The sequence below is a fragment of the Camelina sativa genome, chromosome 1 (assembly GCF_030686135.1).
Source record: "Camelina sativa cultivar CO46 ecotype springtype chromosome 1, ASM3068613v1".
Lineage (NCBI taxonomy): Eukaryota > Viridiplantae > Streptophyta > Magnoliopsida > Brassicales > Brassicaceae > Camelina > Camelina sativa.
Genome location: NC_141880.1, coordinates 10,579,914 through 10,606,424, shown reverse-complemented (window position 1 = coordinate 10,606,424; position 26,511 = coordinate 10,579,914). Strand labels below are relative to the sequence as shown.

Genomic DNA, 26,511 nt, shown 5'->3' with positions numbered 1-26,511 from the left:
TATGGGAATCAACTGTAATTTCAGTATCTTTAGTGGTTATGTTTCTCAAATATCGAATATGAAGTATACTATCGTATTCAAAGTCAAATAAAGATATACAAAATACAATTGTTCGTTCTTTATGACAGCTCTAGATATGTGGATTTGTAAATGTTGAAACAAGAAAAATAGATAGAATAAAGATTTGTATATTATTATTAGGAGGTGACGTGCAGTAAAAATACTAGATTATATAGTTTTCGAATTTGTTTTCTTTCGTAAAAATTCCTATAATTAAGTGTTTTAGATTCGTATACATCAAGGAGGTCTTTTCGAGTAAGTTACGTACCATAGAGAGTGAGATCAAAACTTACTTACAGGGTTAAGTTAAGTGATTGCATAATTAATCGACAAATTTTGCAAACTCTTTACGATAGCCAACAGATAATAAACCAAAAAACAAACAAACAAAAGAGAAATATATATCAGCAAAATATTCTTTATGTCAATAATGCTTAGGCAAGTGGCTATGCCATTTTGGCTGATGCTTATATTTTTGGTAATTTCCATTTTTGGTAATGTTGATGAGCATGGGAGCTCAAGATTCCCATATGGAAATTTTAGTTCCTTAAACCATGGAAAAAATGATTGAAACCAATATTTGTATGTTAAGTATTTCTCTGGTATATATATTCAACAATTTTCTGGTATCCACAGTTTCACATAAGCATAATTAAGATCTGAAACTATAATTTTTTTTGTAATTATTTATCTCTAGGAGCCACCAAATTGTTTATTTATTTTCAAAAGAAAAAAACGTAAATTTGAAATCGATGTATCAAAGTTTGAAAGCTACGTTTGTCATAGAGATGTTGTCTTCCATGAAGCTGTGGGTGGGGGGATGGATGCTCCACCACCAATAAGAGTAGTTCTCTTTACAATTATATAATTTAAATATCACCATATATGCAATTGTATTCATTTATTCATTAGAACGAGTATCGTCAAAATAGAATGTTATAGACTATGAATCATCATATCGTTATCATGGCAGTTCGGTCTTTGGTTTTCTAGTTTCTAGGTGAAGCAACAATATAAGTGCCATTAATATGATATATACGAAGGGACCAAACTCAGTTTCTGTAGATAATTCTTAATAAGCTGATAACTGATTATTGCATTGAAACCATGTATGGGTCACCTCGATTGTATTCCCAAACGTTGATATACAGATATACTTCATAGTGTAATGTTATATTTTTTTTAATGAAAGTTATAAAAATACACCCATTAAAAAACTTAATCATTTGATATTTAACAAAACATAACATTTGTAGTTATTTAAATAAATGCCTGAACGTTAATACTTCATATGTTTTACAAAACGTATTTTTTAGGACTTTTGTACATGTACACACTCATTTTTTTTTATCGAGGTATAACTCTCATTAAATAATAAACCTCATTTCATAATAATACATTAGGTTTTCTGAATTCAATTCTATATAAAAGTGAGTCTATCAGTCCTTTTATCTTATTTTTTTCTTAACCTTTTCTTTTCACTTTATTTTACGCGAAACATACTCAAAACCAAAAACCGTAATGATGTATATAGTCATATTAATATTTTTAAGATTTTTTGGCATTTGTTGGAAAGATTCAAGATACGATATGAATTGTTTTTTTCAAGCTAAAATTTCTGACCTACACAATTGCTAGACAACTCTACCGATTGACACGCATGTCATCGATCGTATTTAAAACTTGTAATTGATTGACATATCGTTTGTTGGACCAGCGATGAGTGATCTTATACGTTATTTTGATTGTGAAGAACGACATATATAAGAATCTTTTGTCATCAGACTAATCTCCTTTAGATAGTGTAGACGCTAAGTACTAGTTTACCATTGGACTAGTGTTGTTTAGCCAATGATAAAACATAGATTACAACAGGACACGTGTATACCATAATCTCAGCAATTATACGACTTGTTGTTATTGAATGAGACTTGCTTCAAATTTCTCTGTTTGGTTATTAACTTATTATATTATACACAACCGCACAAATCAAAAATCTACAGAAGCGGCAAGGTCCACTTGGTGGTCGACAAGTGCGACTACTGGAGCCAAAAGGAGAGCATCAATGGACCACATATAATGGTGTCGTTACACCCACATATTATTTATTGACAGAGTATAAATGTATATTAGTATTAGATAGATGTTATTATAATTCGAAGGGAACTAATGCAATTATTTATATCGATGCGTTACATCAGTAGAGGATCCCACACTTGGACCAATGAAGAGGCGTATTTCTATTAAGCAAAGTTTTGGGACCCTCTTTCAAAGTAGCAATACAATTAGAGAATTTGATTTGGTTTCTCTCCTAACCACCAAATGTGGTTTTCTTGAATAAAAATCAAATAATATATCCCTTCTTCAACAAAACTTCCACTTACTCAATACTATGATGGATATATATAATACAACATGAAGAAAACAAATTCTTTGTATACTGAAAATAAATATATTACAATAGCGTTAGAGTATCTCCAACCTATTTTAAAAAAAAAAAATTCAAAATGGAGCAACTTCATTTTGGAGATAAGTTTTTCTCTAACATTACTCCATTTTTGAGATGTATATGGAGATAGATTTGAGCAATTTGACTTTAAACTTTATTTTGAAGATAAATATGGAGATGGTTTGATAAGTTTGATCAGTAAAGAGTGTACCCCTTGACTGATTACCAATCAAACCAATGATCAGTAAAGTTTCACCATCTCTAATCGCTTCTAAGTTCTAACAATACATTCATAATTTATACTAGTAGCTAGTTTTATGTCACAAATCAAACCCTTAACCAAATAAATTCTTCATATTGTTTTGATAATTTACATCCATGTGATCTATTGTGGTTTTATCACTAATTTTTGAGTATTTAAGTATTAACATAATGAAAACAAAGATTGCAATAGCTTGCTTTGCATTGTAGATTTGTTGTTGGTCACAGTTTATGGGTTAAGTAGGTGGTTATTGTCGTCCAAAATATAATGACGTTTTACGAAACCAAATCCAAGTAAAAATGTACACATAAAACAAGTGAAAACGTCTCCTCGATTACAAGAAAAGACGCATATTAATTCAGAATGAAAATTATTAGGACAAAACACTGTATACGTGTGACTTAATTCTTGTTATTTTATCATATACTTATGAATATGATAAAACAATTCACTATTCTAATGTCAAAACGTGATAATTTCGGTTAATTTATGTCAAATTGAATAGAAGAAACACAAAAATAAATATCTCAATTTGTTTTTAGTAAAAAAGATCATATCACACATGTAAGAGAGCAATAATGAGAAGAAACCATCTGCTTTGTTCAACAATACTGTGCTTTTCTAATACATAGCAAATGAATAATGTCTTACAACTAGTACTAGATTACAACATAGTTAATTTTTAATCAAAACCCACTAAATCTAGAGAGACTTTTACATTCCCCAGATTCCTCTAGCCGAAGCCACTCTGCTATTAGATCTGGCTGTGAGTTCATACAAAATCCTAGCAAACGAATCAGAATACTTACCTTCTTGAAAAAGCAGCTCAGCGAACGCATTCTCGTACGCGAGTAGCAATCCTCTGTTCTGAGGCTCAGAGACAAGGTTCTCGAGTATCATTGCAGCTTTTCTGCATACTTCTGGAACCGGATGCGGAGTCTTTATCACTTTCAGTAATCTATCAACCGCCCTGGAAACGATCATAATGGTGTGTCATTGTTGGGATCTAAAACAGTTTAAATGTAATTTGATATGATAAGAGAGGGGGATTATATACCATCTCTCACTAGCGAGCTTTAATCTGCAATCCATGTTAACCTCCACGAGATTGTAGAGGGCTCCAACAGCTGCGGCTTGTGCATCAACGGCTTGTATGCTCAAAAGATCGACCAGTCGCTTGTGTATCTGCAAGGGATTGGGTTCATTGTTGGTCTCTACTTAAAATGAGCAAGTAAGCAGAAACCATAAAATTATTACACGAAAGAAGGTATCAACAAACCTGCGGAATAAGGGGGCTAATGAAAGGTTCATTGTCCGGATTGATTATCAAACGCCCCAGCAATTCAGCCGCAGCACAATTCCAAGCTTTGACGGAAGAATCAATAATTCCGACCACAGCTTGAACAGCTTTCTTTTCACTATTTGCACAAATAATGATTGACTCACATTAAGTTGGGAGTTTGAAACAAGTTATTAAGCATTGTGTTAGACAAAAACAGGGAGATACAAATTCTCACTTTATGTTGATGAATGACTGTTTAAGCGAGCTGAAGATTCGCAGATCCATTAGATGCGCTAGGTTTACAATTGTCTCGAGCGAGTTTGTGACCAGCTCTTCGTCCTCTGTAAACATAAGAGTCGCTAAGACGATACTTCCCAATCAAGTATTAAGAACATAAAAACGAAAGACTAAAGAGAGACAATGCATTGATGCCAATTCAATCCAAGAAACAGAGGCAACTGTGAGGAATTAACTAGTAAAAGAAACAAAAAAAAAAGGTTCGGATTCGTATTCCTCCTTACCGGTCATGTGATCTTGTATGCACTGGAAAACAGTTTCTAAGCAATGGCGATGCTGAGCCATTAGAACTTCATTATCTGGCATGAAGGAGAAGTTGCGGATAACGTTTGAAGCAGCAATGGCACACATTTGTTTCTCTGATCTCCCTTCATCGTCTAGATTAAATAAACCATCCTCTTCCATCCACCACTGAGATGACTGATGTTTTCCAGTGCTCTTTTTCCCTAATGCCTCAGCAGCTGAAGAACCAATGCCGGATCTGCTAGGCCATATTATTAACCGCGCTTAGGTTCCAAAATAATAGCAAAAATATTTCAAAATTATATTGAGAAAGGAGTATCGAAAGTGGCTCACCCAGGGGGTTGGATAGTGGCTAGAGCATCATACTCATTGCCAAATCCCGTAACTGAAGTATTTGTACCTAAAGATCTGACCCTAGTTCCTCTTGTTAGGTCCTTTGGTAGAGCTATATCACGCCAGTCATCTATCTGCCAAATTATTAGCATACGTTGGTTCAAAGAACAGAGAGAAAAAAAAACATAATCCTAACACTAAACATCAAACCTAATATACAGAAACAATTGAATCAACTCACAATTAAGAGAAGGGCATCAAGCAAGCCAGGTATCTTTGCTAGAGGCATGACATCTCTACGAATATCCTCCTTTTCTTTGAAGGAGAGCAATGTAAGCGTATTCAAAGCCCACGTCACCTCACTCTTCAAACCACTCTGTAGCGCAAGGACTATTCTTCTGTTGTTCTGTTCTACAAATCCCAATGATCCCAGCAAAACAACCAATAAGAAACAAACAAAACCATAACTCTCTAGTAAATAAATGGTAACGCAAATATCCAAAATATGGAAAGTAATGAGCTTTAAGCTAGTGGTGCCAGAGATGACCACAGACTGAGAGAGTCACAATGTCTATCTACCTTCCCGAGATTCAGATTCGGCAGTACAAAGAAGAGCTCATCAATCTCAACTCAATTTTCAAATCAGTGTAATCTATTCACAAGGACGGTAACTAATTTCACGAGAACAAAACAAGGACGATACACTGATTGCGAAGCTTACCCATGAAAGAATTGTGAACAAGAAGAGAAGGACCGAGTAGAGCTGACGGAGACATCGCTTCGGCCGCCGCAGCTGCAGCAGCAGCAGCAGCTGAGTTAGCACTTGTACTACCAAACGGACGACCTCTCTTCGCCGGTGGACCCGAAGATCCACCGGAATTACCGCCGGATTTCCCAAGCTCCCGTTTCTGCATCTCCTCTCTCTCTCTCTCTCTCTCTCTCTCTCTCTAATTTGGGAATTTAGGTTTCGGAAATTTGGACCCGGAGTTTTTAGTCCGGTTTAAGATTCCCAAATATTAAAAAGAGCATTTAACCCTCTCTTTCAGTCAGACCGGTCATATCGAAATTTGAAACGTGTTAGTTCGGTTTAGTCCGGTTAGAGTCAGACGATGTAGTAATTTACAAGATTGTTAAAAAGGGGTCCGGTTTAATTGAAATTAAAAACGTTCACGTCTTCACGTGGATGGTTTTATACAGACAAACTTAAACTTTGCAGAGGAATCGCCAAACCCTGCGCCGCCGTTGTTTCGCCGTCAAAGCAAGCTAACACCATCCTCTTGAAACGTCTGAGCTCCGCCAACAATTTAAGGTGATTTTTAGATTTCGATTTGCGCTCCCAAATTTTTGATTTGAACTTTCAAATCTTCTGGCCGTGTTTGGAATTTTTCTCTCTCGTTTTGATCCTCTCTTTGAGAAGTTCACAACTCAGTGTATTCGATTCGCAATCGGATTTTTTGAATTCGGTCTCTCGATACAGGTATTGAATCTGCTTCTTGATATTATTATCTTGCAGGTAGCTGTGTGTAGTGTGTAAATCGAAGAGATGGATGAGTCTGATGGTAGAAAAGTTAGGAACATATGTATATTAGCACATGTAGACCACGGTAAGACGACCCTAGCTGACCACCTGATTGCTTCATCTGGTGGCGGTGTACTTCATCCGAGACTAGCCGGTAAGCTTAGGTTCATGGACTATCTTGATGAAGAACAGAGGCGTGCAATCACGATGAAGAGCTCTTCGATTTCTCTTCGTTATAAAGACTATTCGTTGAACCTGATTGATTCCCCTGGGCATATGGATTTTTGTAGTGAAGTCTCAACAGCAGCTAGGTTGAGTGATGGTGCTTTGGTTTTGGTTGATGCTGTTGAAGGTGTTCATATTCAGACTCATGCTGTGTTGCGTCAAGCTTGGATTGAGAAGTTGACACCTTGTTTGGTGCTTAATAAGATTGATAGGTTGATTTGTGAGTTGAGGTTGAGTCCCATGGAAGCTTATACGCGTTTGATTAGGATTGTTCATGAGGTTAATGGGATTGTGAGTGCTTATAAGTCGGAGAAGTATTTGTCTGATGTTGACTCTATACTTGCTAGTCCTTCTGGTGAGCTTTCTGCTGAGAGTCTTGAGTTGTTGGAGGATGATGAAGAAGTTACTTTTCAGCCTCAGAAGGGTAATGTGGTTTTTGTGTGTGCTTTGGATGGGTGGGGTTTTGGGATCGCTGAGTTTGCTAATTTCTATGCCTCTAAGCTTGGAGCTAGTGCGACTGCGTTGCAGAAATCGTTGTGGGGTCCTCGTTATTATGTTCCTAAGACTAAGATGATTGTAGGGAAGAAGTCTTTGAGTGCAGGAAGCAAGGCAAAACCAATGTTTGTGCAGTTTGTGCTTGAGCCTTTGTGGCAGGTTTACGAGGCTGCATTAGATCCCGGTGGGGATAGAGCCGTTCTTGAGAAAGTTATTAAATCTTTCAATTTGTCTATTCCGCCACGCGAACTTCAGAACAAGGATCCTAAAAACGTTCTTCAATCAGTGATGAGCCGTTGGCTTCCTTTGTCTGATGCAGTCTTGTCTATGGCTGTGAAACATCTGCCTGACCCCATCGCAGCACAGGGATATAGAATCCCGCGCTTGGTTCCAGAAAGGAAAATTATCGGTGGTGACGATGTTGATTCAAGTGTCCTTGCAGAAGCAGCGCTTGTTAGAAAATCAATTGAGGCTTGTGATTCTAGCCATGAAAGCCCTTGTGTTGTGTTTGTGTCGAAAATGTTTGCTATTCCCATGAAAATGATTCCTCAAGATGGAAATCACAGGGAGAGGATGAACGGGTTAAATGATGAGGACAGTACAAGCGAGTCGGATGAGTGCTTCCTTGCATTTGCTAGGATCTTTAGCGGGGTTCTTCGCGCAGGGCAAAGAGTCTTTGTAATTACCGCTCTATATGATCCCCTCAAAGGCGAATCGTCTCACAAGTACATTCAGGAAGCAGAACTGCATTCCCTATATCTTATGATGGGGCAAGGTTTAACACCAGTAACCGAGGTGAAAGCCGGAAATGTAGTGGCTATAAGAGGTCTTGGACCATATATATCAAAAAGCGCAACACTTTCATCGACTAGAAACTGCTGGCCCTTAGCCAGCATGGAGTTTCAGGTTTCTCCTACTCTTAGAGTGGCGATTGAACCGTCGGATCCTGCAGATATGAGTGCTCTGATGAAAGGTCTAAGACTTCTGAACCGAGCAGATCCATTTGTGGAGATCACGGTGTCTGCTAGAGGAGAACACGTTCTTGCTGCTGCTGGAGAGGTTCATTTAGAGAGATGTGTCAAAGATTTGAAAGAGAGATTTGCCAAAGTGAACCTTGAAGTCTCCCCGCCTCTCGTTTCATACAGGGAGACCATTGAAGGTGATGGATCTAATCTTTTGGAAAGTTTGAGATCTCTAAGCTTGAATACTTCTGATTACATTGAGAAGAGAACTCCAAATGGCAGATGCATTATCAGAGTACACGTCATGAAACTACCACACGCTCTAACTAAGCTGCTGGATGAGAACACTGAATTGCTTGGTGACATAATTGGAGGTAAAGGCAGTCATAGCGTTAAGATACTAGAATCTCAAAACCCAAGTCTCGGAGAGAATGTGGATCCCATCGAAGAATTGAAGAAACAGTTAACTGAAGCTAGCGTTTCATCAAGTTCTGAAACCGAAAAGGATCGCGAAAAATGTAAAACCGAATGGTCAAAACTGCTCAAGAGGATTTGGGCGCTTGGTCCACGAGAAAAAGGTCCAAACATACTATTCGCTCCAGATGGTAAAAGAATCGCCGAGGATGGATCAATGCTCGTAAGAGGCTCTCCTCATGTCTCTCAAAGACTTGGCTTTACAGAAGATTCTACTGAGATACCTTCAGAGGCATCTGAAACAGCACTTTACAGCGAAGCTCTGACTCTCGAGAGCAGCATTGTCTCAGGTTTTCAGCTAGCAACAGCATCAGGACCTCTATGCGACGAACCAATGTGGGGATTAGCTTTCACCGTTGAGTCTCATCTCGCACCCGCAGAAGATATTGAATCAGATAAACCCGAACACTTTGGCATTTTCACAGGACAAGTCATGACAGCTGTCAAAGACGCCTGTAGAGCCGCCGTGCTTCAGAAAAATCCAAGGATTGTCGAAGCAATGTACTTTTGCGAACTGAACACTGCACCTGAGTATCTTGGTCCAATGTACGCGGTTCTAAGCAGAAGACGAGCGAAAGTGCTCAAGGAAGAAATGCAAGAAGGGTCGTCTCTGTTCACAGTCCATGCGTACGTGCCCGTTTCGGAAAGCTTTGGTTTTGCGGACGAGCTGAGAAAAGGAACGTCTGGTGGTGCGAGTGCTCTGATGGTTCTGAGCCATTGGGAAATGCTCGAGGAAGACCCATTCTTTGTTCCCAAAACCGAAGAAGAGATCGAGGAGTTTGGCGACGGAGCAAGCGTGCTCCCGAACACTGCGAGGAAGCTCATCAACGCCGTACGACGCAGGAAAGGATTACACGTTGAGGAGAAAGTGGTTCAACACGCCACTAAACAAAGAACCTTGGCTCGTAAAGTTTGAGTTTATTATATTTGTTGTTTCTTCATTTTTGATTGGGCTTCGAGTTGGGCTTGTGCTCACTTTGGTACATGTTAGAGAAACTATAAAGTGAAGAAAGAGCATAGTAGTTGTTTTGAAAAATTGATATGAACTACAATTAAAGTACACCTACAACTACTTCATTTTTCTTTTTCTAGCTTTTATTGTCCTATATTTCTCAACAACTTAAATGTGTGTATTAATATAGAGTTTTTTTTTTTTTTTGTCAACAATATAAAGTTTGACGTTTCAATTTATGTATATGGTTTCTAATGGATAGCCTCTGATGACAAACCATTTATGTATATTAAATTTCGTAAATGAACAATAGTAGAGTGGACTTTAAATTGCTTCGAATTGGACTTTGGTTCTATGCCTCTCTTTGTACAAGTTGGGGAAATTATATAAACCTATTTTTATAGGTAAGCTTTATTTAAGGAACTTATTTTTCATTTTCTTCATAAATAAATATGATGAACCAAATTAAAAGTGCACCTACAACTAACAACTAGGAGATATTTTTATTGATAACCTAGTAGTAGTAGAGAATCCTGACTTCATTTTTTCTTGTAGCTTTTATTATCCTATATTTTCTAAACAAACAATCAATGTGTGTATTAAATAGTATCATACGATATTTTTCTATTCAGTTTTCTGTAAATAGGTTTCTAATGAATAACCTCTGAGTAACCATTAAGGAGTGTCATCACTCTTCTCCCTCTAGCTGTCATTGCTTTTGCTTCTAGAATCAGATAACACAGTTCAATGGATTAGAGAAGTTAATGAAGCTTCTCTTTGGAAACAAAACCTACCTTCAATTTTACTTTTTCATTTTAATTGTTATATTGTTCATACTAGTTATGTAGTTTCCAAGCTGTCTGATATTTTTTGGATCTGATTAATTAGTTAAGTTTTAGTTTAAAGATCTAGACAATAAGAGAGAATCAATTACAAGTCTGAGAATTCAGATTTGATCATATGATAATATTTTTAATCGTATTTGTTGCATCCTCAAGCAATGCTACATATTGTTTATATATGTTTTTAATAGCTTTGGTTTTTGGATTTATGTAAATCATTATGATCTTAACAGATAATAGTTCAGAAAGGTGTAATAAATATATATTCATAAGTTGTCCATAAATATCCATAAACCCGACAAGGGGGTGAAGTTCTTTTACTTAGTTTGTACCCAACCCACTTTATATTGTTTTCAAAATAGTGATCATATATTTTTTAATTTTGTAAGGACTTCAATGACTATTATGATAGTTGATATAGAATTCAAGCTATTGAGTTTTGAAGATACAAATACTAGTAGTTTGATGAATAGCTTGATTTCTCTTCACTTAAATATTGCCTAAGAGAAACTTGTTTATTGTGTGGGTTAGTATATATATGTCTAGAGATATAATTTTTTACATACTTGTTGTGGCTGATATATAATTATTCGCATTTTGATTGATGTTGTGGTTTTAAAGTTTTTTTTTTACACAAATATTTATAAATTTTGAGGTAAATTTTTTTTTTTTGTCAACATGCAATAATTAGAAATTATTAATAAAATTGATATCTCACTATCAATGCATACAAAACTTAACTATCTACAATTAAACAAAGATATTTATAGTTTATATACAAATAATAATTATTATGTATCAATGCAAGTTAAATAAACAATATGCAAACAAGAAGCATAAATCTATTATTTAAAATCAATAGAACCCAAATTTTTAATTTCACAATCTAATATAAAATAAAACTTCAGAGTGTTCAGAGAACTCAGTCTTATATAAATAAAACCTAACTGGATAATATATCCAAAAATGATATTATATTATAATGGTCTAATTAGAGTCATTATTTTTATATTAAAAGAAGAAAGAATGCAAAGTTTTAACTTACTTTAAATGATCTAAGATCTAAAGTTATTTAAAAGTTAAGGATATTTAAATTTCAAATGCGAACAGAAAAAAATAAAAAGTCGTATCAAATCATCCGTATTAGATTATGTTTCACTTTTAATACTGATTAGTGATTACCTATAAACCAAAAATCTTAAGATCCAATAAAACTCAAACCCAAGTTGAAACAACAAACTCTGGATATAACACCATTGGTAAAAAAAAAATTAGTTCTATTGGTATCTTTAGAAAAATAATATTTTTATTATGGGACATCTTCTTGTAATAATAGATATCAGGGAAAGATAGAAACAAGAAACGTTATAATGCAAGTGCGACCAAATCAGGGTCATGAATGAAATTGAGTAGTTCTTTTATCTTAATAACAAAAAAAAAATGGATGAGAGTGAGGAGAGGAATCACATGTTGTCACCTAATATTCCAAGTCTTATGTCAAAGTGGATAAGTCTCTCTTCACATCTCCTCCGTGTCTCTTTGCTTTTTTCTTCTTTCTTTTTTTTCTTTCCTATAAATCTAATATTCGTTGACAACAAACAAAATAAAATATCTACTGTTCACCTACACGTAATTTATATATCTAGTAAACCTAATATATTAAGGCATTATGATAGATGTGTTAACATATTCTCACAACACCTTAACTCTTCCTAGCCATCAATATCTACAAGTATCACGTTATATAAACCTAATAAGCTTGAAGAAAGAAAAAAGGTATAATTTGACAAAATGTGTTAAAAGAAGACATGTAAATTCCAAAAGATAAAAAGAGAGATGGGAGAAGAAAAAAAACGGACAAGAGAGTATGTAGTAAGTTTTCAATTTTCAATATTGAAGAAAAGCACTTTAAAAATGTCTAATGATCAATGTTGGCTTATAAAAAGATGCCTCTTTATCCTGTTCTCCTCTCTCTCTCTCTATACATAGACAACCCCTTATAATATAAACAAATCATTGTAACGTTCATGTGGGGGTTTCAACAAAAATAATAATTTGCAACAATATAACAAGTTGGTTGTGCAAATAACCTTTAAAATTAATAAAACCCATTTCTTCTCTCTTTCTTTAGTGCAGCAGAAACCTTGATTGTCTCATTAGCCAAAGCTCATGTGAAAAAAAAAAAGAATTAACAAAGTTAGATAATCTCCAAAAACTATATAAATGAGTGGGTGGAGAGTCGTTTTCTATAGACATTAAATCTAACCCCATGGTTTATTATTACTTTCTCTTTTTCCCATTGGTAACAAAGAGAAACGTACCAAAAAGATAATAAGATATTGATAATAAATAGTATAGGGATATTTAAATTTAAGATTTAATTTTTTCTACCCGTGCAAATAATGTCAAATCCAGAAAAATAAAATAAAAAAGTGGATGGTAATAAGAAAAGGGAATTAAGACCCCACAGCTTGTGAAATTGTTGTAACCGACCCTACCCTATTGTCAAATAATTCGAAATATACAAATACGTTTGATATGTGACATATAAAATAATAACAACAATGATAATAAATACTATAGTTATGGATGAATTGACTTGTGCCCCCACATCAATGATTGTGATGCATTTCACATATAAAATTATATGTATGTGTTTAAATTTTAGGTTAGGTCCATGTAAATAATACTTGGTTTAGGCTTTTGACAGAAATGGAGGAAAAGAAAGAATACCTTTAACTGTTTCCAAACATTCAATTTTTATTTTAAAAAAGTTCTGACAAGACATGGCAATTAAGTGACCTGATGAAGAAAAAAGTAGATTTAACAATATCACTAATGTTATAGATTCTTTGCTATGCTCACTAATTTTCTATATATGTACAAGTTTTTAAGCGAAGATCATGTGTCCTTGGGATCCATTAACAAGAAGCAAAAATGAAACGTATGTAATAGGATATCAAATTTTCCAAACATTTGTTCATGAAGACCGGCTAAAACCATTCTAGCTAGCTTTTATCCATTAAAAGTTGAATATCATTTTGTTTTGTTTTTTTTTTGTTTTTAGATCCAAAACAAATGTAGCGGGATCTTATATATATTGATTCCATCAAATTCGTGAAATGACCTAGGTTAATCTTTAGAAATTTTGTAATATTTTGGATTGGAAGAAACAAAACAATGTTTACATTTGTATCTTTGTACTTGTAGTGACAATTCTAAATTGAAATAGCAAAGAAAAATGGAAAACCATCACGTATTAGTATTCCACATCAAAACCTCATTTGACTAGGGAAGCGTATTTCCTTGATTTATGATGAAAAAGTACATCGGTATATACAAGTACATGAAGAGATAAGATTGAGATCTAAACGAACTATATGTATATGTGTGTCTATTTTTTTTTATATATGTTTTCAAGATGGTCCACGGTTTGCAAAACCAATCTTGATTAAAACTCAATTAAAATTACTATAAAGGTTTCGTGAGAACATCAACTAATAGATTCGTTGAAGACATTGAGAGACTCGAGGGATATTGTTAGATTGAACTTAATCACATAAGTATGATTTAGTAGTTAAGCATAATGTGTTTCATGGGCATGCAAAGATTGGTTGCGGGCTATCGTAATATATAGATTGGTCTAAAGTCGTATTTGTGTACATCATCTTAATATCATTTTCCTAAAACTTGAGAAGTATCACATATATATTCTCAGAGCCGGCGATGAACATTAATGGGCTGCAACCCTAATATTTTATAACTACTTTTACATAAGGTTAAAAATCAACTACTTTTACCATCAGACTAAGAAAACTTTACAGGATAAGGGCCGATTAATGACTAGATATTGGCTGATGGCAGCAAGCACCTGCTTGCTCTGCTTGTAGTCCTGGCCGGCTCTGTATATTCTTCCACATAATTGTTATATATGATAGCGAATGATCTAGAAACTAGGAGTACGTACTGATCAGTCCATGATCCTATGTTACCTATAGGATCAGATCTATAAGAAAAATCTAGAAGCGATGATCCAATATAGTAAAACTTCTACATATGATCAATCTTAGTTTTGTTGATCATTGCTTGTGTAGTTAACCAACCCCATGGGGCTTGAATTAACGTTAACCACATAATTTTATTGTTGTATCAACAAGTCTACTGCCTACGTATTAACCTTAGCCACACAAACAAATAAATAATGATCAAGTAAACAGTGATTCATTAATATTGGCAAACAAAAATTGAAATTTATCAATTTAAATATCAAAACAATTACCGCGTAAAAACTAAATAAAAATAATTAGAAGTTTCTCACTGTATAATTTTTTTATGTTGAATAATATATTATTTTATATCATAAATGAAATTTAAACATTTTATAATTATGTATGATTTGTTTCTTTAATACTAAAATGTTGATTGATTTTTAATTTTATAATTCATTATTATATTGATTATTGGTTATAGATTGATATACTATAATAATCATGCATAAACAATGTAACATCAATTCAACCAAAAAATAAATACTTTTTAAATATTGAAAGGTACCCTTTTATCGATTGAATATTTTATAGCTTGATAACAAGGGAAAAAAAAAAAGTGATTTATTGTGTTCAAGAAGAGTCACAATTGTGATTTCTCTTTTTTTATCGGATGTCCCCGAAGGGACAATTGTGATTTCTCTATTCCTGCAAAAATATACATACCTACACCGATGGGTACTGCATGAACAAATATCTAACACGTTTTACAAGCACGAACCACTGAAAAACTTTTATTTTTTTTTATCCTTTGAATTGAATGAAATGCAAATTGACAAATAAATAAATCAAAAAATCATTCATCCAAAATTTTTGATCTATTAAGAAACAAAATATCAATCCAGTTATAACATTGGAACCACATAAATACATAAAAAAACCTCTCTCATACGTTGTTGCAAGGTCCATAGTAATAGTTAAAACTTGAAAGTGAACACATATTAGGTTAATTTTGTTTTGTAATTTCAGTCGATTTTTATTTATTGTTCCTATCGATGATCAAAGTTGATTACTCAACATTTATATTCATTTCCTCCATTTACATAAAGATAATTGTTTAGTATTTTATATATAATTTTTTAATAAGATTTTCCTATTATATTAGAGTTAAAAATAGCTAAATTACTAGTATTTATTATTTAGTTTTAAAATTCTATTTTTATGAAATGTAGATATAAAGAGTCAATTTTCATTATCCATACTACTATTTTATACATCCACCTAAGTTTTTTTTCAGACTAAAAACAAGATAAAAAATCCACCTAAGCTATATGGTTTTATTAGTTAGTTGGAGAGCCAATTTGATAAATAAAAAATGGACCAGGTTTTAACGTGTCAAGATTTTGGTAAATGTCTAAAGTTGTTCTAATAAAGAAAGAAAATGAGATTACCGAAACAAACAAAAATCATTAAACTAAAACAATTAAGGCAAAAAAAAACTTCTTAGAAAAAAACAAGTTAATTCCAAAGCAAAAGAGAGAACAAGAGACGTTGTTCAAGAAGAGCTCTGGCACTCCACACAAGTATCGAAAGCCCACGAGCTTCGCTCTTCTCTCAATGCTGTCGTCATTTTAACCAAAACTAAGGCTTTGAATGGGAAGACAAGAAAAATAGTAGATCACTCTTTAACGTAGTTCTCTTATTACTAAGTTACCATTCAAGATTTTTTTTTATTTTCAAAATTAATGCAGATGAACTGTGTGCAGTTCATATTTTTTTTGTTTTTTTGTGATAAATACAGGAGAAATACATGCGGATCTGCTCTACAGCTTTTTTTATGCTATTCATCTTTCATTTGCACTTAAACAACTAAATATTTGATCTATGTTTATTTTGTTTGATCTGTTTGAACCAGTTGATCTGCTCTGCCTAATATGTTTTCTCGGTTCAAAGCTTAACAGTAAAACAGATGAGTAGGAGTAAACAAAATTAGCAGTAACCCTTAACGTTTAATTAATCAAAGGTTTCATGAAAAGAGGAGAAACTAAAAAAAAAAAAATCGTGTCATACTCTTATGTTCCCTTATCTGCTTACATATATTAAACGGTATCGTCTTAAGATTATACACACAAATACTTATATTTATATCCACCACTGCACGATTTCTCAGGTGTTTTCTTTGAGTTTCGGAAGTACTAAATTTTAGAGATAACATTTTTATTTATTCTGGGAAATAAGTAAATTATTTATTTATTTTTCACCGTGGACGGTAGTACTAAGTACAAAGTGGTAAAAAACTCCTTGTAAAAGAAAAAAAGGGAAAACGTCCTATTTCCCCCTCGGAACTATCATATCGTATTAAATCCACACCGAACTTTGACCTTGTTCTATAGCTCCTTCGAGCTTAAGTCGTCCACCTATTTCTACCCGAATTCGTAATTCTATTGCTATTTCTCCAATTTTTTTGGTTTAAACGGTTTACTAACAAACCGACACAAATCTGGTATGTAACCAATTTTTCAAACCAGACAACATTAAAAATTTGACCCGACCCGTAAACAATATGTCTAACATATTTTTCTTCACCCGGTTTTTGAAACTAAAAAAAAATTACTATTTTGTGAATTTTGATTTCAAAATTACAAAAGTACATTGGAAAATCATTGCAATTAACCAAAAATCATTTCAATTGAGATTTGATAATCTGTCGATAAGGATGAACCAATCTAGTGTCGTCGATGTTACCCACGTCTTTCGTTTTCAGATTTTTTTTTTCTGGGCAAATTTTAAGATTTTTGTTCATCGGTCAATTTTCATAGCAATTTGAATCATCTCTTTGATTCCTTGATTCCATTCTACGCCGTGAATCACTTCCATGACCATTCCTTATCCATCCATTACACACCTAAAGAAATCAAGACTCATGATTTTGACCTAATTCCATAAAACAATCGAAACTACATTAAAAAAAAACTCAGACCTGGTCATCATTATTATCATCGTCATTGTCGTGAAGACAAGAAGAGTGAAGACCACACAAAGACTCTTTGATCTTCTCCGCTTCACCACCACTAGAAGACGACAGAGGAGATTAAGCCACATCGATATCATCATCTCCTCTCACCACAGACGAGCCACAACATGATTTGCTCCGCCCAGATCCCATCTTCTTCTCAAAACAGCAAACTTTATGCTAAAATCACATCATTGCCAATTTGCCACAAGACCCAAAAGTTTTTCCCCAGTCTTCTTCTATCTAATAACCCACATAATCGAAATCCTCAATTCAAAATCCAAAGGATTAGTCTACCTTGGCTGACGAGAGATTAATGAGTTTTATGCAAAGGTTTCTCAATTGTTTTTAAGCTTTATTTTTTTGTGGTTAAATTTTCAGCTTTCTTCATCCGGTTTGATGGGTTTAATTTTAAAATCGGGTTGAAATAAGATTTAATCCGGTTAATAGGATTTATTAGTTAGTTAAGCAAATATTAAACCAATTATAAACCGTATAAACCAAATTTATGGAGAATTAGATGAGAAGTTTTAATCCGAAGAGAAAATAGCAATAGAACTATGGATTCGGGTAGAAATAGGTGGACGACTTAAGTTCGAAGGAGCTATAGAACGAGGTCAAAGTTCGGTGTGGATCTAATACGATATGATAGTTCCGAGAGAGAAATAGGACGTTTTCCCAGAAAAAAACAAGAGAGGTCAAAACAACTATAGAAAAAGGTAAAAGAAAAGAAAAAAGCCAATATATAATATGGTAATGTTATATATATTTTTTAATATTTGTTTTTTTTTTACCATCAAAATTAAGGAAAATTAGAGAAAAAAAAAAAAAAAAACTTCCAAAATTTGTTTTTTTTTATTATTATTCAGGGCTTTTCCTTAAAGAGTGAAGCTAATCCGGTAACAGCCTTCACTTCTCTCTCCACCGCCACGTCATCATCGCCGCCGTCGTTTGGAGAGGAGGAAGAAGAAGAATTAATATTCTTCACTCTCGGAGATAAACATTTCTCCTCAAAAACAAGCTCAATCTCTACACTATCCATCACCTCCTTCTCCTCCGCCGCAACCACCACCGTCTCCGTCTGTTCATCGGCGTTTCCTCCAGCTCGCGTATAAGAAGAAAGCCACTTAGATCGCATGTACTCAGCTTTCCTCCAAGGAGGAAAATGCATCCCTTTCTTCTTCAAGCTCTGTTTCGCCGCTTCCGATATCAAAAACACGATCTGACTCAACCGATCAGATTTTCCGACGAAAATGAACGGTAGAGATTGGAGCAGAGACTTGTAACCACTCGTCTGTCTCGCTATATCGAACTCTGATCGGAAATCTACATCGATTATCAACCTTTCTTCTCCGATTATCACATCTATGTACTCATATTCACCTGGACAAAATTAAAAAATTCATTATTAGTCAGTCAGTCACACAAAAGTTGTTGTTGAAGAAGATGAAGATGTTAATACATACCAGCTGGGAAGGAAGGAGATTTATCCCATTTAGATTTGCAGATTGAAGAATCGTAGTTAAGAGATAAGAGTCCTTCGTTGACGATCTTCTTCATATCGTCTTTTCGTTTCACTGATTTGTTCTTATCTACAATCTTCGCCGCGTCGGCTAACAGATTCCTCTCGGCGACGGTTGTGCACGGGATCAAACTCTGAATTTCAGAATCGAGGAATTCAAAAAATTAGGTAAGAGAAATCGAATAAACAAGTGATAGATTTGTTGTTGTTTGGTTGTTTACCTTGAGATGATCAGAAGCGTCGCAACCGTCGATTGAACCACCGAACAGATCTGATTCATCATCGGAGGAGGTATCGTTGTTGCCGTTGAAGCAATTGCAGCGATTACGTCCACATTTAGCTTGTTTCTCGTTGTTGTTTTCTTCTATGAAGTTCTGAACCATCTTCGCTAAGCAAACGGAACTTGGCTCGAACTCCGCCGTCACTCCTCCTCCTCCTCCTCCGTTTTGCTGAGCTTCACCAACGGTGACTACGAAAGGTTTCTCGGTGGTTGTTGCGGTGTTTCTCAATACGTTTGTGAAGGGACGATCGAACAAACGTTTGAGACGAGATTTGAGAACCGGTTTGTTGTTGCCAGGTACTACTACTACGGCTGGAGAAGAAGAATCGATATCAATCGGTTGGATCTTCATCGTAAATGGCATAGCTCTCTCTCTCTCACAAAGACGAAGATCTGAAGTTTCTTCTTCACAAAGTCAAATTTCAAAATTCAAAAGAAGTTTTTAACAGATTTGAATTTCATATACACTCTATCTCAGATCTCTTCAAACAGAAACTTAAAAACAAAACTTCCAAAATTGGATTTCAAAAACCCAGAGAAGAAGAAGAAAGAAGAAGAAGAATCTAACAACACCTCTCAGCTAAAAAACCAGAAGGAGAAACTTCTGAAATCAGCGGATCATCTTCTTAACAAAAACGAAGCAAAGAATAATAATAACAAAAACAAAAAACAAAAAAAGTCTCTTAAAGAGAAGGATCAGTTCAACTCCGATGATTTTTCACGGAAGACATGACGGCGATGGTAAGAGACGACGGCGTTACTAGTAACAGATACAGATATCATAACCGGAATATTCATTTTCCCGGCGAGATTCATCGCCGGAGAATTTCAAAAGGTAAAGCGACAAATCTTAGAGAGAGAGAGAGAGATTATTATATAAGAAAACGTATTTTTGTGATGAATTTTTTTTCTTATGTGCGTGTATGTGTGTGGATGGTGTGGGTAAAGAGAGGTTGGCTTAATCTTATAAAGGAGTAGTAAGAGAGAGAGAGAGAGATCCCGAAGCTGAAGAGGCTCTCTCAAATGGTGACTAGGCACTGTTATGCCACGTCGGATAATATTAACTTTTTTACCCTTTAACACCGTTTAACCTTTTTTTGTCGTTTTCATCTTAGCGTAGTGGTGAATCCTTTTTACAGGAGACGTGTCAGTAATTGTGGTAACTGTAAATTTACTTTTTTGTCCTCCACTACCGTGGAATATCGGGCATATCCGAAAACGGATTATTCCGTTTCTTGTTTACTTTTTATTTTAAGGTATAGTGGAAACTGACTTTAATCCAATAGTGACTCAACACGTGTTTTAAGTAAATCTATTACTCTAGGTTAAAAACAAAACTAGATTAAATTACTTTTTTTTTTTTAGTAATAAAGTATCAGCTTATTTGAGTAATAATAATATAATGTCAGTAAAATAAGGGGAAAATAGTATATTAGACTGACCACTAAAGGACAAAAGAGGAAAAAAAAAGGCTGACGAATTTTGTTTTTAAATAAAAGAAAAAGAAAAAGTTAATAGTAGTAATAATCTGAATGTTGAAATGGTAACACTAGTCCAATTAAAAGAGTATTTTAAAAAGATATACCCATGCTGTAATTATGAGACTTTAAGCTTTGCTTTATTAAAACCCACATTAAAATCACAAAACCATTAACTAAAAATCATGCAAAAAGACAGGGGCCCCAAATATTTGACCGTTTGGTCTATTCATAATAAAGAAGAAAAGTAAAAGTAAACAAAAGGAAAATAAAATAAAAAATGAAAGGTGTAAAAAAAAAAAAAAAAGTGGAATCGAGAATTTTAAAGAAATGTGCGGAAAAACGAATACTACAGTAGTACTATAAAAAGAAGATGACTCTTCCTTTGTACGCATGTATGCAAATTATCCTAGCTGCTGGTAAATTAGAGGACAATGGAACCAAATATACATTATGAGTTTCTTCTGAAAAAAAAAAAAAAAAAAATACATTATGAGTTTCCAATAGTGACTACTCAGGTTCGTATTTTTATACCTGCCTATCATCTACTGTTTGTATTGGATTTGGTTTGGTCACCCCCATGCTATATCAGTATGAGAAGTATATATCATTTTGATTTTTCTATTCATCAAAATATTGTTAAAAACGTTATTCTTATTTCTTTTCTTACTGTTATCTTTACGTTGTATCGTTTTAATTTTTTTTTGTTCATCAACCGCTTTGTATAATTAATCAGACTTTATATAATAAAATATGTACAATTTTTCAAAATTCTATCATGCATCTAAATTAATATCTTTTCTAAATTGATATTTTATGATGTTTGTACTAGAACATATTTTTTCTTTTGTCAAGATATTAAACTTATTGATATTGTACATGTTTTAGTACTCATTTTTAACATTTGCAAAATGTTCAACTACAAACATTTGAAATCATGAGTACTCAAACTCATAAACTTTATTCGATATTTGGTGAATTGTTGCATAACCCTATTTAATACTAGTAGTTATTCTGTTGAATAAAGCAAATACTCGATTATTCTTGTGTTAAAAATCTTTGGACTCATATGACCAAGATTTTTTTAAGCGTTTACTGTTTGTGTGGAGTGAAGTCAGATCAATTATGAATGCTGCTTTTGTAAAATTAGATGTGAGTTCAAAATTTTTGTCATTTATTTTCAAACTTGTTGATTGATTCTACCAAAAATATGTTTTCACTAGTACATGTATTGCTTTTAGTCATCCCCAATGATGTATATGGTGATATTCTGTTAACACGAGGATATATCGTTTCTATTTGGAAGCCGCTAATGATCTGATGATATTCATTCACATCATGCAGTGCATGAAGAGGTATGAGACGGTGTCAAATTGCAGTAGTTCGGTTGGTCGATAGATTATAGAAGCGTGTCGTTAACATTTCTCGCATTTAGCGACGAATATTGACATTGAATAAAACTTATGTGTTTGCTTGTTTGTATAAATTATTTATCAATTGTTTTCTAAATAATTTGTTAACTGTTTAATGATATTTATGTCGACTATTTTTCGTTTATTTATTTTCTTGATAATTTAAATATTAAAACTGATAAAATTTAAGTTGGACTAAAAAAAGAGAAAATACTATAAACAAATTATTCTTGTGCGTGTGTGTGATATATACAGTAATGCTATATAGCTATATCAATGTACAAATCTAATTTTATTATAAAAAAAAAAAAGTGTGGGATTCTTCTCCCCAAAACGAAAAGCTGATGATACTTTCCCTCTACAGCAATCAAGTTATCAAGACCCTTTTTCTATCACTTTATTTGCCCTTTTTCCCCTGTGCGTGACAATATATATATAGACATGTAATATAACTTAAGTGGACTATGTCGGTTTTTTAAAAATAAATACAAATTTTGTTTAGTTTCACAACGCTATATGAAAATACCTAAAATAAAGTCATAATCTAAATTTAAAACAGAATAAATTATATTGTTTAACTAAATTTTACGTATTTGCTAATCACTATTAAATGATATGTATATTCAAATAGGATTTTGTAAAGACAATATTATGCATCGAAGTAGCGGACAAATACCTATAAGCGTTAAATATCCAAGCACAAAAACAACTCATACTTTTTGCCATTCCTAAAACCAACTTGTGATTGATATCACATATCCTAAGGGCTAAGGCAGTAGAAAAGACACCATTACAATTTACAATAACCTGTCGAGCATGTTTGTTCGGATGGGAATGTGTTAATTACGAGTATGAATCTCTTATGGTTCTTTTTTTTTTTTTTTTTTTTTTTTTTGACAACAATAGATTAGCTCAAACGAGCCAATGCGTAGGGAACTTGTTTACATACAGAACACTTTGCGGAGAAGTGCGCGCATAGCGTGCAAGAAGATCCGCTTTTGAATTTGCATCTCTGGAAATATAAGATAAGGAAAAGGAAGAGAACTCCTCCCTGTCCGTCCTTATGTCATGTAGGTAAGTCGAGAAAGCCGGCCAGTCGTGCGGTGAAGACACCATCTTCACCAAGTCAGCGCAGTCCGAGTAGAAAGCCACATCACAGTAATCGTGTCCGATCATGCAGCGCATTGCCCAAATGAAAGCTTCCACTTCAGCGTGTAAGGGGGAAAGACTTTGCCGGAAATTAGTAGCACCCCTTCCTGGCCTTGGGTCATGGGGCTGGATACAGAACCACCCTGCTCCTGCGAACCGATCATTGGATTTCCAAGAACCATCCACAAAACATCGGTAACCTGTAAAGAACAAAGGTAGAGAGCCGTTGGGCCGCTGTGGGCGGGATTCGGCTACCGTAGGTTGGTCAGAGTTAACCCCATCTTCACCTCCCTCCTGAGCCTTATGCCAGGATACAGCCTCACCTTCAGCTATCCGGACCGTTTCCTCTGGGCGTTCTGTAATATTTTCGAAAACCTTTGCATTACGCGCCTTCCATAAATACCACAAAATCCACGGGAAAGCGGACACATGAGAGCCCGGGCTATTGGGGTCCAATAAATGATCCATATTTGCAAAAACTGACTCCACCGGAAAACACTGTGAACCGACCGGTACCTGGGATAATGCCCACACCTGACGTGCCGGGGGGCAAAGGAACAAGACATGATTTACTGTCTCCTCCTCTGCACCACAACGTGAGCAGGACAAATCACATGAAATGCCACGTTTCCGCAAATTTCGTGAAACCGGGATACACCCTGACAAAACCTGCCACATAAAATGGTGCAGTTTTGGTGGGCAACGCACCTTCCAAACACTAGCCAGAAGAGAAGTAATCTCTGGTCCGACCCCAACCGCCTTAAAAGGCCCTGTTTTCGTCAAACGGGCCACATGATAGCCAGACTTAACAGTATACCTCCCATTTTTCGTAAAATGCCAACCAAGAGTATCATCCTTGGGGCAGCTTCCTAAGGGCAGTGCACCTATCAATGCAACATCGCCAGGATCAAAGTGGTCCGAGAGCACATCCATCCGCCATGAACGTGTCCGAGAATCAATCAAGTGTGAGATTTTAAGAGAAGGGTCCTTAAAAGGGCCCTTACTAAGAGCTGGTCTCGGGGATTGAGCTGGTATCCAGGGGTCAGTCCATATTGAAATGGACTCGCCCGAACCAACACGTTTAATAAGCCCTTTTTGTACCAGAGAGCGAGCTGAAATTATCTCTTATGGTTCTTTTTACTTCAGTTTTCGTAAAAAAATTCGTAAGGAACTCATCAATATCCCAAATAATTTTATTGTATTATTTGTAGTGCATACATTACGTACTTACAATAATCATTATCCCGGTTAGAATAATAAACAAATGCAAAAAAAAAAAAAACGATAATCAAATTTCACCACGAATAAGTATTTGAACTATTATTTATTTTATAAATCATTTTTTTGTGAAATTATTTGACAAAAAAAAAACAATTTTAAAAGAAAAGTAAATGATTAAAAAAAACATGGCATGAATTATATGAATTGATCTTATTTGACATAAATTTTCCTACGTCGACACATCTTTAGTAGATATTAAGATGCCATACTTTACCATCATATTGATCAACAGTAATCCATAAGTACTCTTACCTAGCTAAAACAAACACTAAAATAAGCAAATACTACTACTTAAGCATATCCTTTTATACACTTCAACTCCAACTCTAAAAGATAGTACTCTAGTTTATTCTAGAGGTACATTTAAAGTACCACTGCACGGTTCATTCGCTATAATATATAGTAATTACATATTCTAATAAGGTTTAAATTACGTGTAAATGGATTTGACTGTACTGCATATTATTATTCTCAAATATCTAAAGAAGCTCTTAGGCATATTAATTTACAAGTCATGAGTTGTTTATTTACATGAATTTTTTTCACTTTTGACACAATAATAATGGGTTACAAATCCCAGCATTTATGTGCAAATATGTTTTGTTTAAAACTTAATGAAATCACCTAGTTTTTTGTTTCTTACCTTTATTGTTTCTTAGATTCCCAAATAAATTAAAGTTTAACTAAGGGGGGAAACAGTAATACACCTCTGGGACCTGACAACACTAATTATTTCCACTCCCATTTTACCTTTTTTTATCCTCTTCCTTTTGGCTTTTTCTTTATAATTTATTTAATTCCTTAATCATGGTTTTTAGGCAATTAAATTAGTATACTCTAACCTTTGGTTTCAAAATCAACCACTTTGTCTTGCCTTAACCCAACCACCATATCGAAAATTTCCAGATGACGTATCTCTCTTTTACCAATAAAAAATACAACCACTAGTAATTCATACTGTATTTTCTATATTTTTTTTTGTTAATGGATTTGGTACTTTTATAATCATAATACTATTAGTATTATTTTGTGAAAGCATAGTGAATGCTTCCGCTTTAGAGAACTTCTTTTATGAACCACAATTATTCTATACTGAAATCCATCAGTAAGTTTCCCTCTCTCTAAATTTTCAAAAGTTGAGTTAATTAAAAAAAGTATTTTAGTTTAACAAAGATAACAATTCAAGTCATGATTATAATCCGTATAAAACATTCTCTATTCAGATGTCTAATTATTATTATTTTTGGTAGATAATTTGATGGTATGATTGAAATTTATGATTTTATAAACTCATCTAACTATGTGATTACATGGTTCAGAAGTGGATTTACTAGAAAATGGCAAATGCTAATTTATGAATCGTATATCTTGCTAAGAACATTCGCAGAGAAACATAGCCACATTTGAACTGATTTGGAAATTAGCTGTTTTAAAGACTCATATCATCATCATAATTAGCACTTTTGATTTTTCAATGAATTTAGGGAAAGTTGCAGCCTTTGATATATAAGTACTTTTTTTCTTCTTTTGCCTGATAGGCTCTGGGGAATTACCAAGTTAAGGCCCTACCTTTTGATGAATTTCATGAGTTTGTCCATATTTTTTCCCATACTATTCATTTGCTAACCACATTAATAAAGCAGTATATTTTAACTACTCCTTGTAGTTTGTTTTCACTAACTAGGCAATTCATAATACTATAAAATTTTCAAATATTATTGGTGTATAAAATGGACTTTCTATTATGGAAAATATGGTTCTAAATTGTATATAAGAGTGAATGTATTTATCATCAATTCTTATGATTTAATTAATTTTAAGACCTGATAATTAGAAAGTGTACCCTATTTTTCTAAGTGAAATAATGTTGACAGTAACGACACTTTTCCTTTCCACAAAAATTAAAGAGATTTTTTTTTCTGTTAAGAAGTTGTGGATTTGTGGTCCATGATTTTTATTAAATAATAATATGTTATATATAAATTAGTGGTTATA

At 34.0% G+C, this 26,511-nt stretch overlaps 2 protein-coding genes and 1 pseudogene across 3 annotated transcripts; 1 reads left to right on the top strand and 2 right to left on the bottom strand.

Annotated features, from left to right (window-relative positions):
• Nucleotides 1-3,350: 3,350 nt before the first annotated feature.
• Nucleotides 3,351-5,918, bottom strand: LOC104788008 (armadillo repeat-containing protein LFR). The gene is made up of 8 exons (XM_010513683.3): nt 5,648-5,918; nt 5,168-5,337; nt 4,927-5,060; nt 4,575-4,831; nt 4,289-4,394; nt 4,051-4,189; nt 3,829-3,956; nt 3,351-3,741 (listed from the first exon to the last, which is right to left on the bottom strand). Exons 1-8 carry the CDS (start codon nt 5,838-5,840, stop codon nt 3,486-3,488), a joined length of 1,383 nt encoding a protein of 460 aa, XP_010511985.2. The 5' UTR covers nt 5,841-5,918; the 3' UTR covers nt 3,351-3,485.
• LOC104706754 (uncharacterized) lies at nt 5,858-9,637 on the top strand (annotated as a pseudogene). Its single transcript, XR_015560703.1, has 2 exons — nt 5,858-6,235; nt 6,440-9,637. The product of XR_015560703.1 is annotated as an uncharacterized LOC104706754 (transcript).
• A 6,958-nt stretch (nt 9,638-16,595) lies between these two features.
• On the bottom strand, nt 16,596-20,219 carry LOC104788000 (uncharacterized). Its single transcript, XM_087456397.1, has 4 exons — nt 19,138-20,219; nt 18,861-19,050; nt 18,085-18,777; nt 16,596-16,709 (listed from the first exon to the last, which is right to left on the bottom strand). Exons 1-3 carry the CDS (start codon nt 19,558-19,560, stop codon nt 18,260-18,262), a joined length of 1,131 nt encoding a protein of 376 aa, XP_087312523.1. The 5' UTR covers nt 19,561-20,219; the 3' UTR covers nt 16,596-16,709; nt 18,085-18,259.
• Between the last annotated feature and the right edge of the window lie 6,292 nt (nt 20,220-26,511).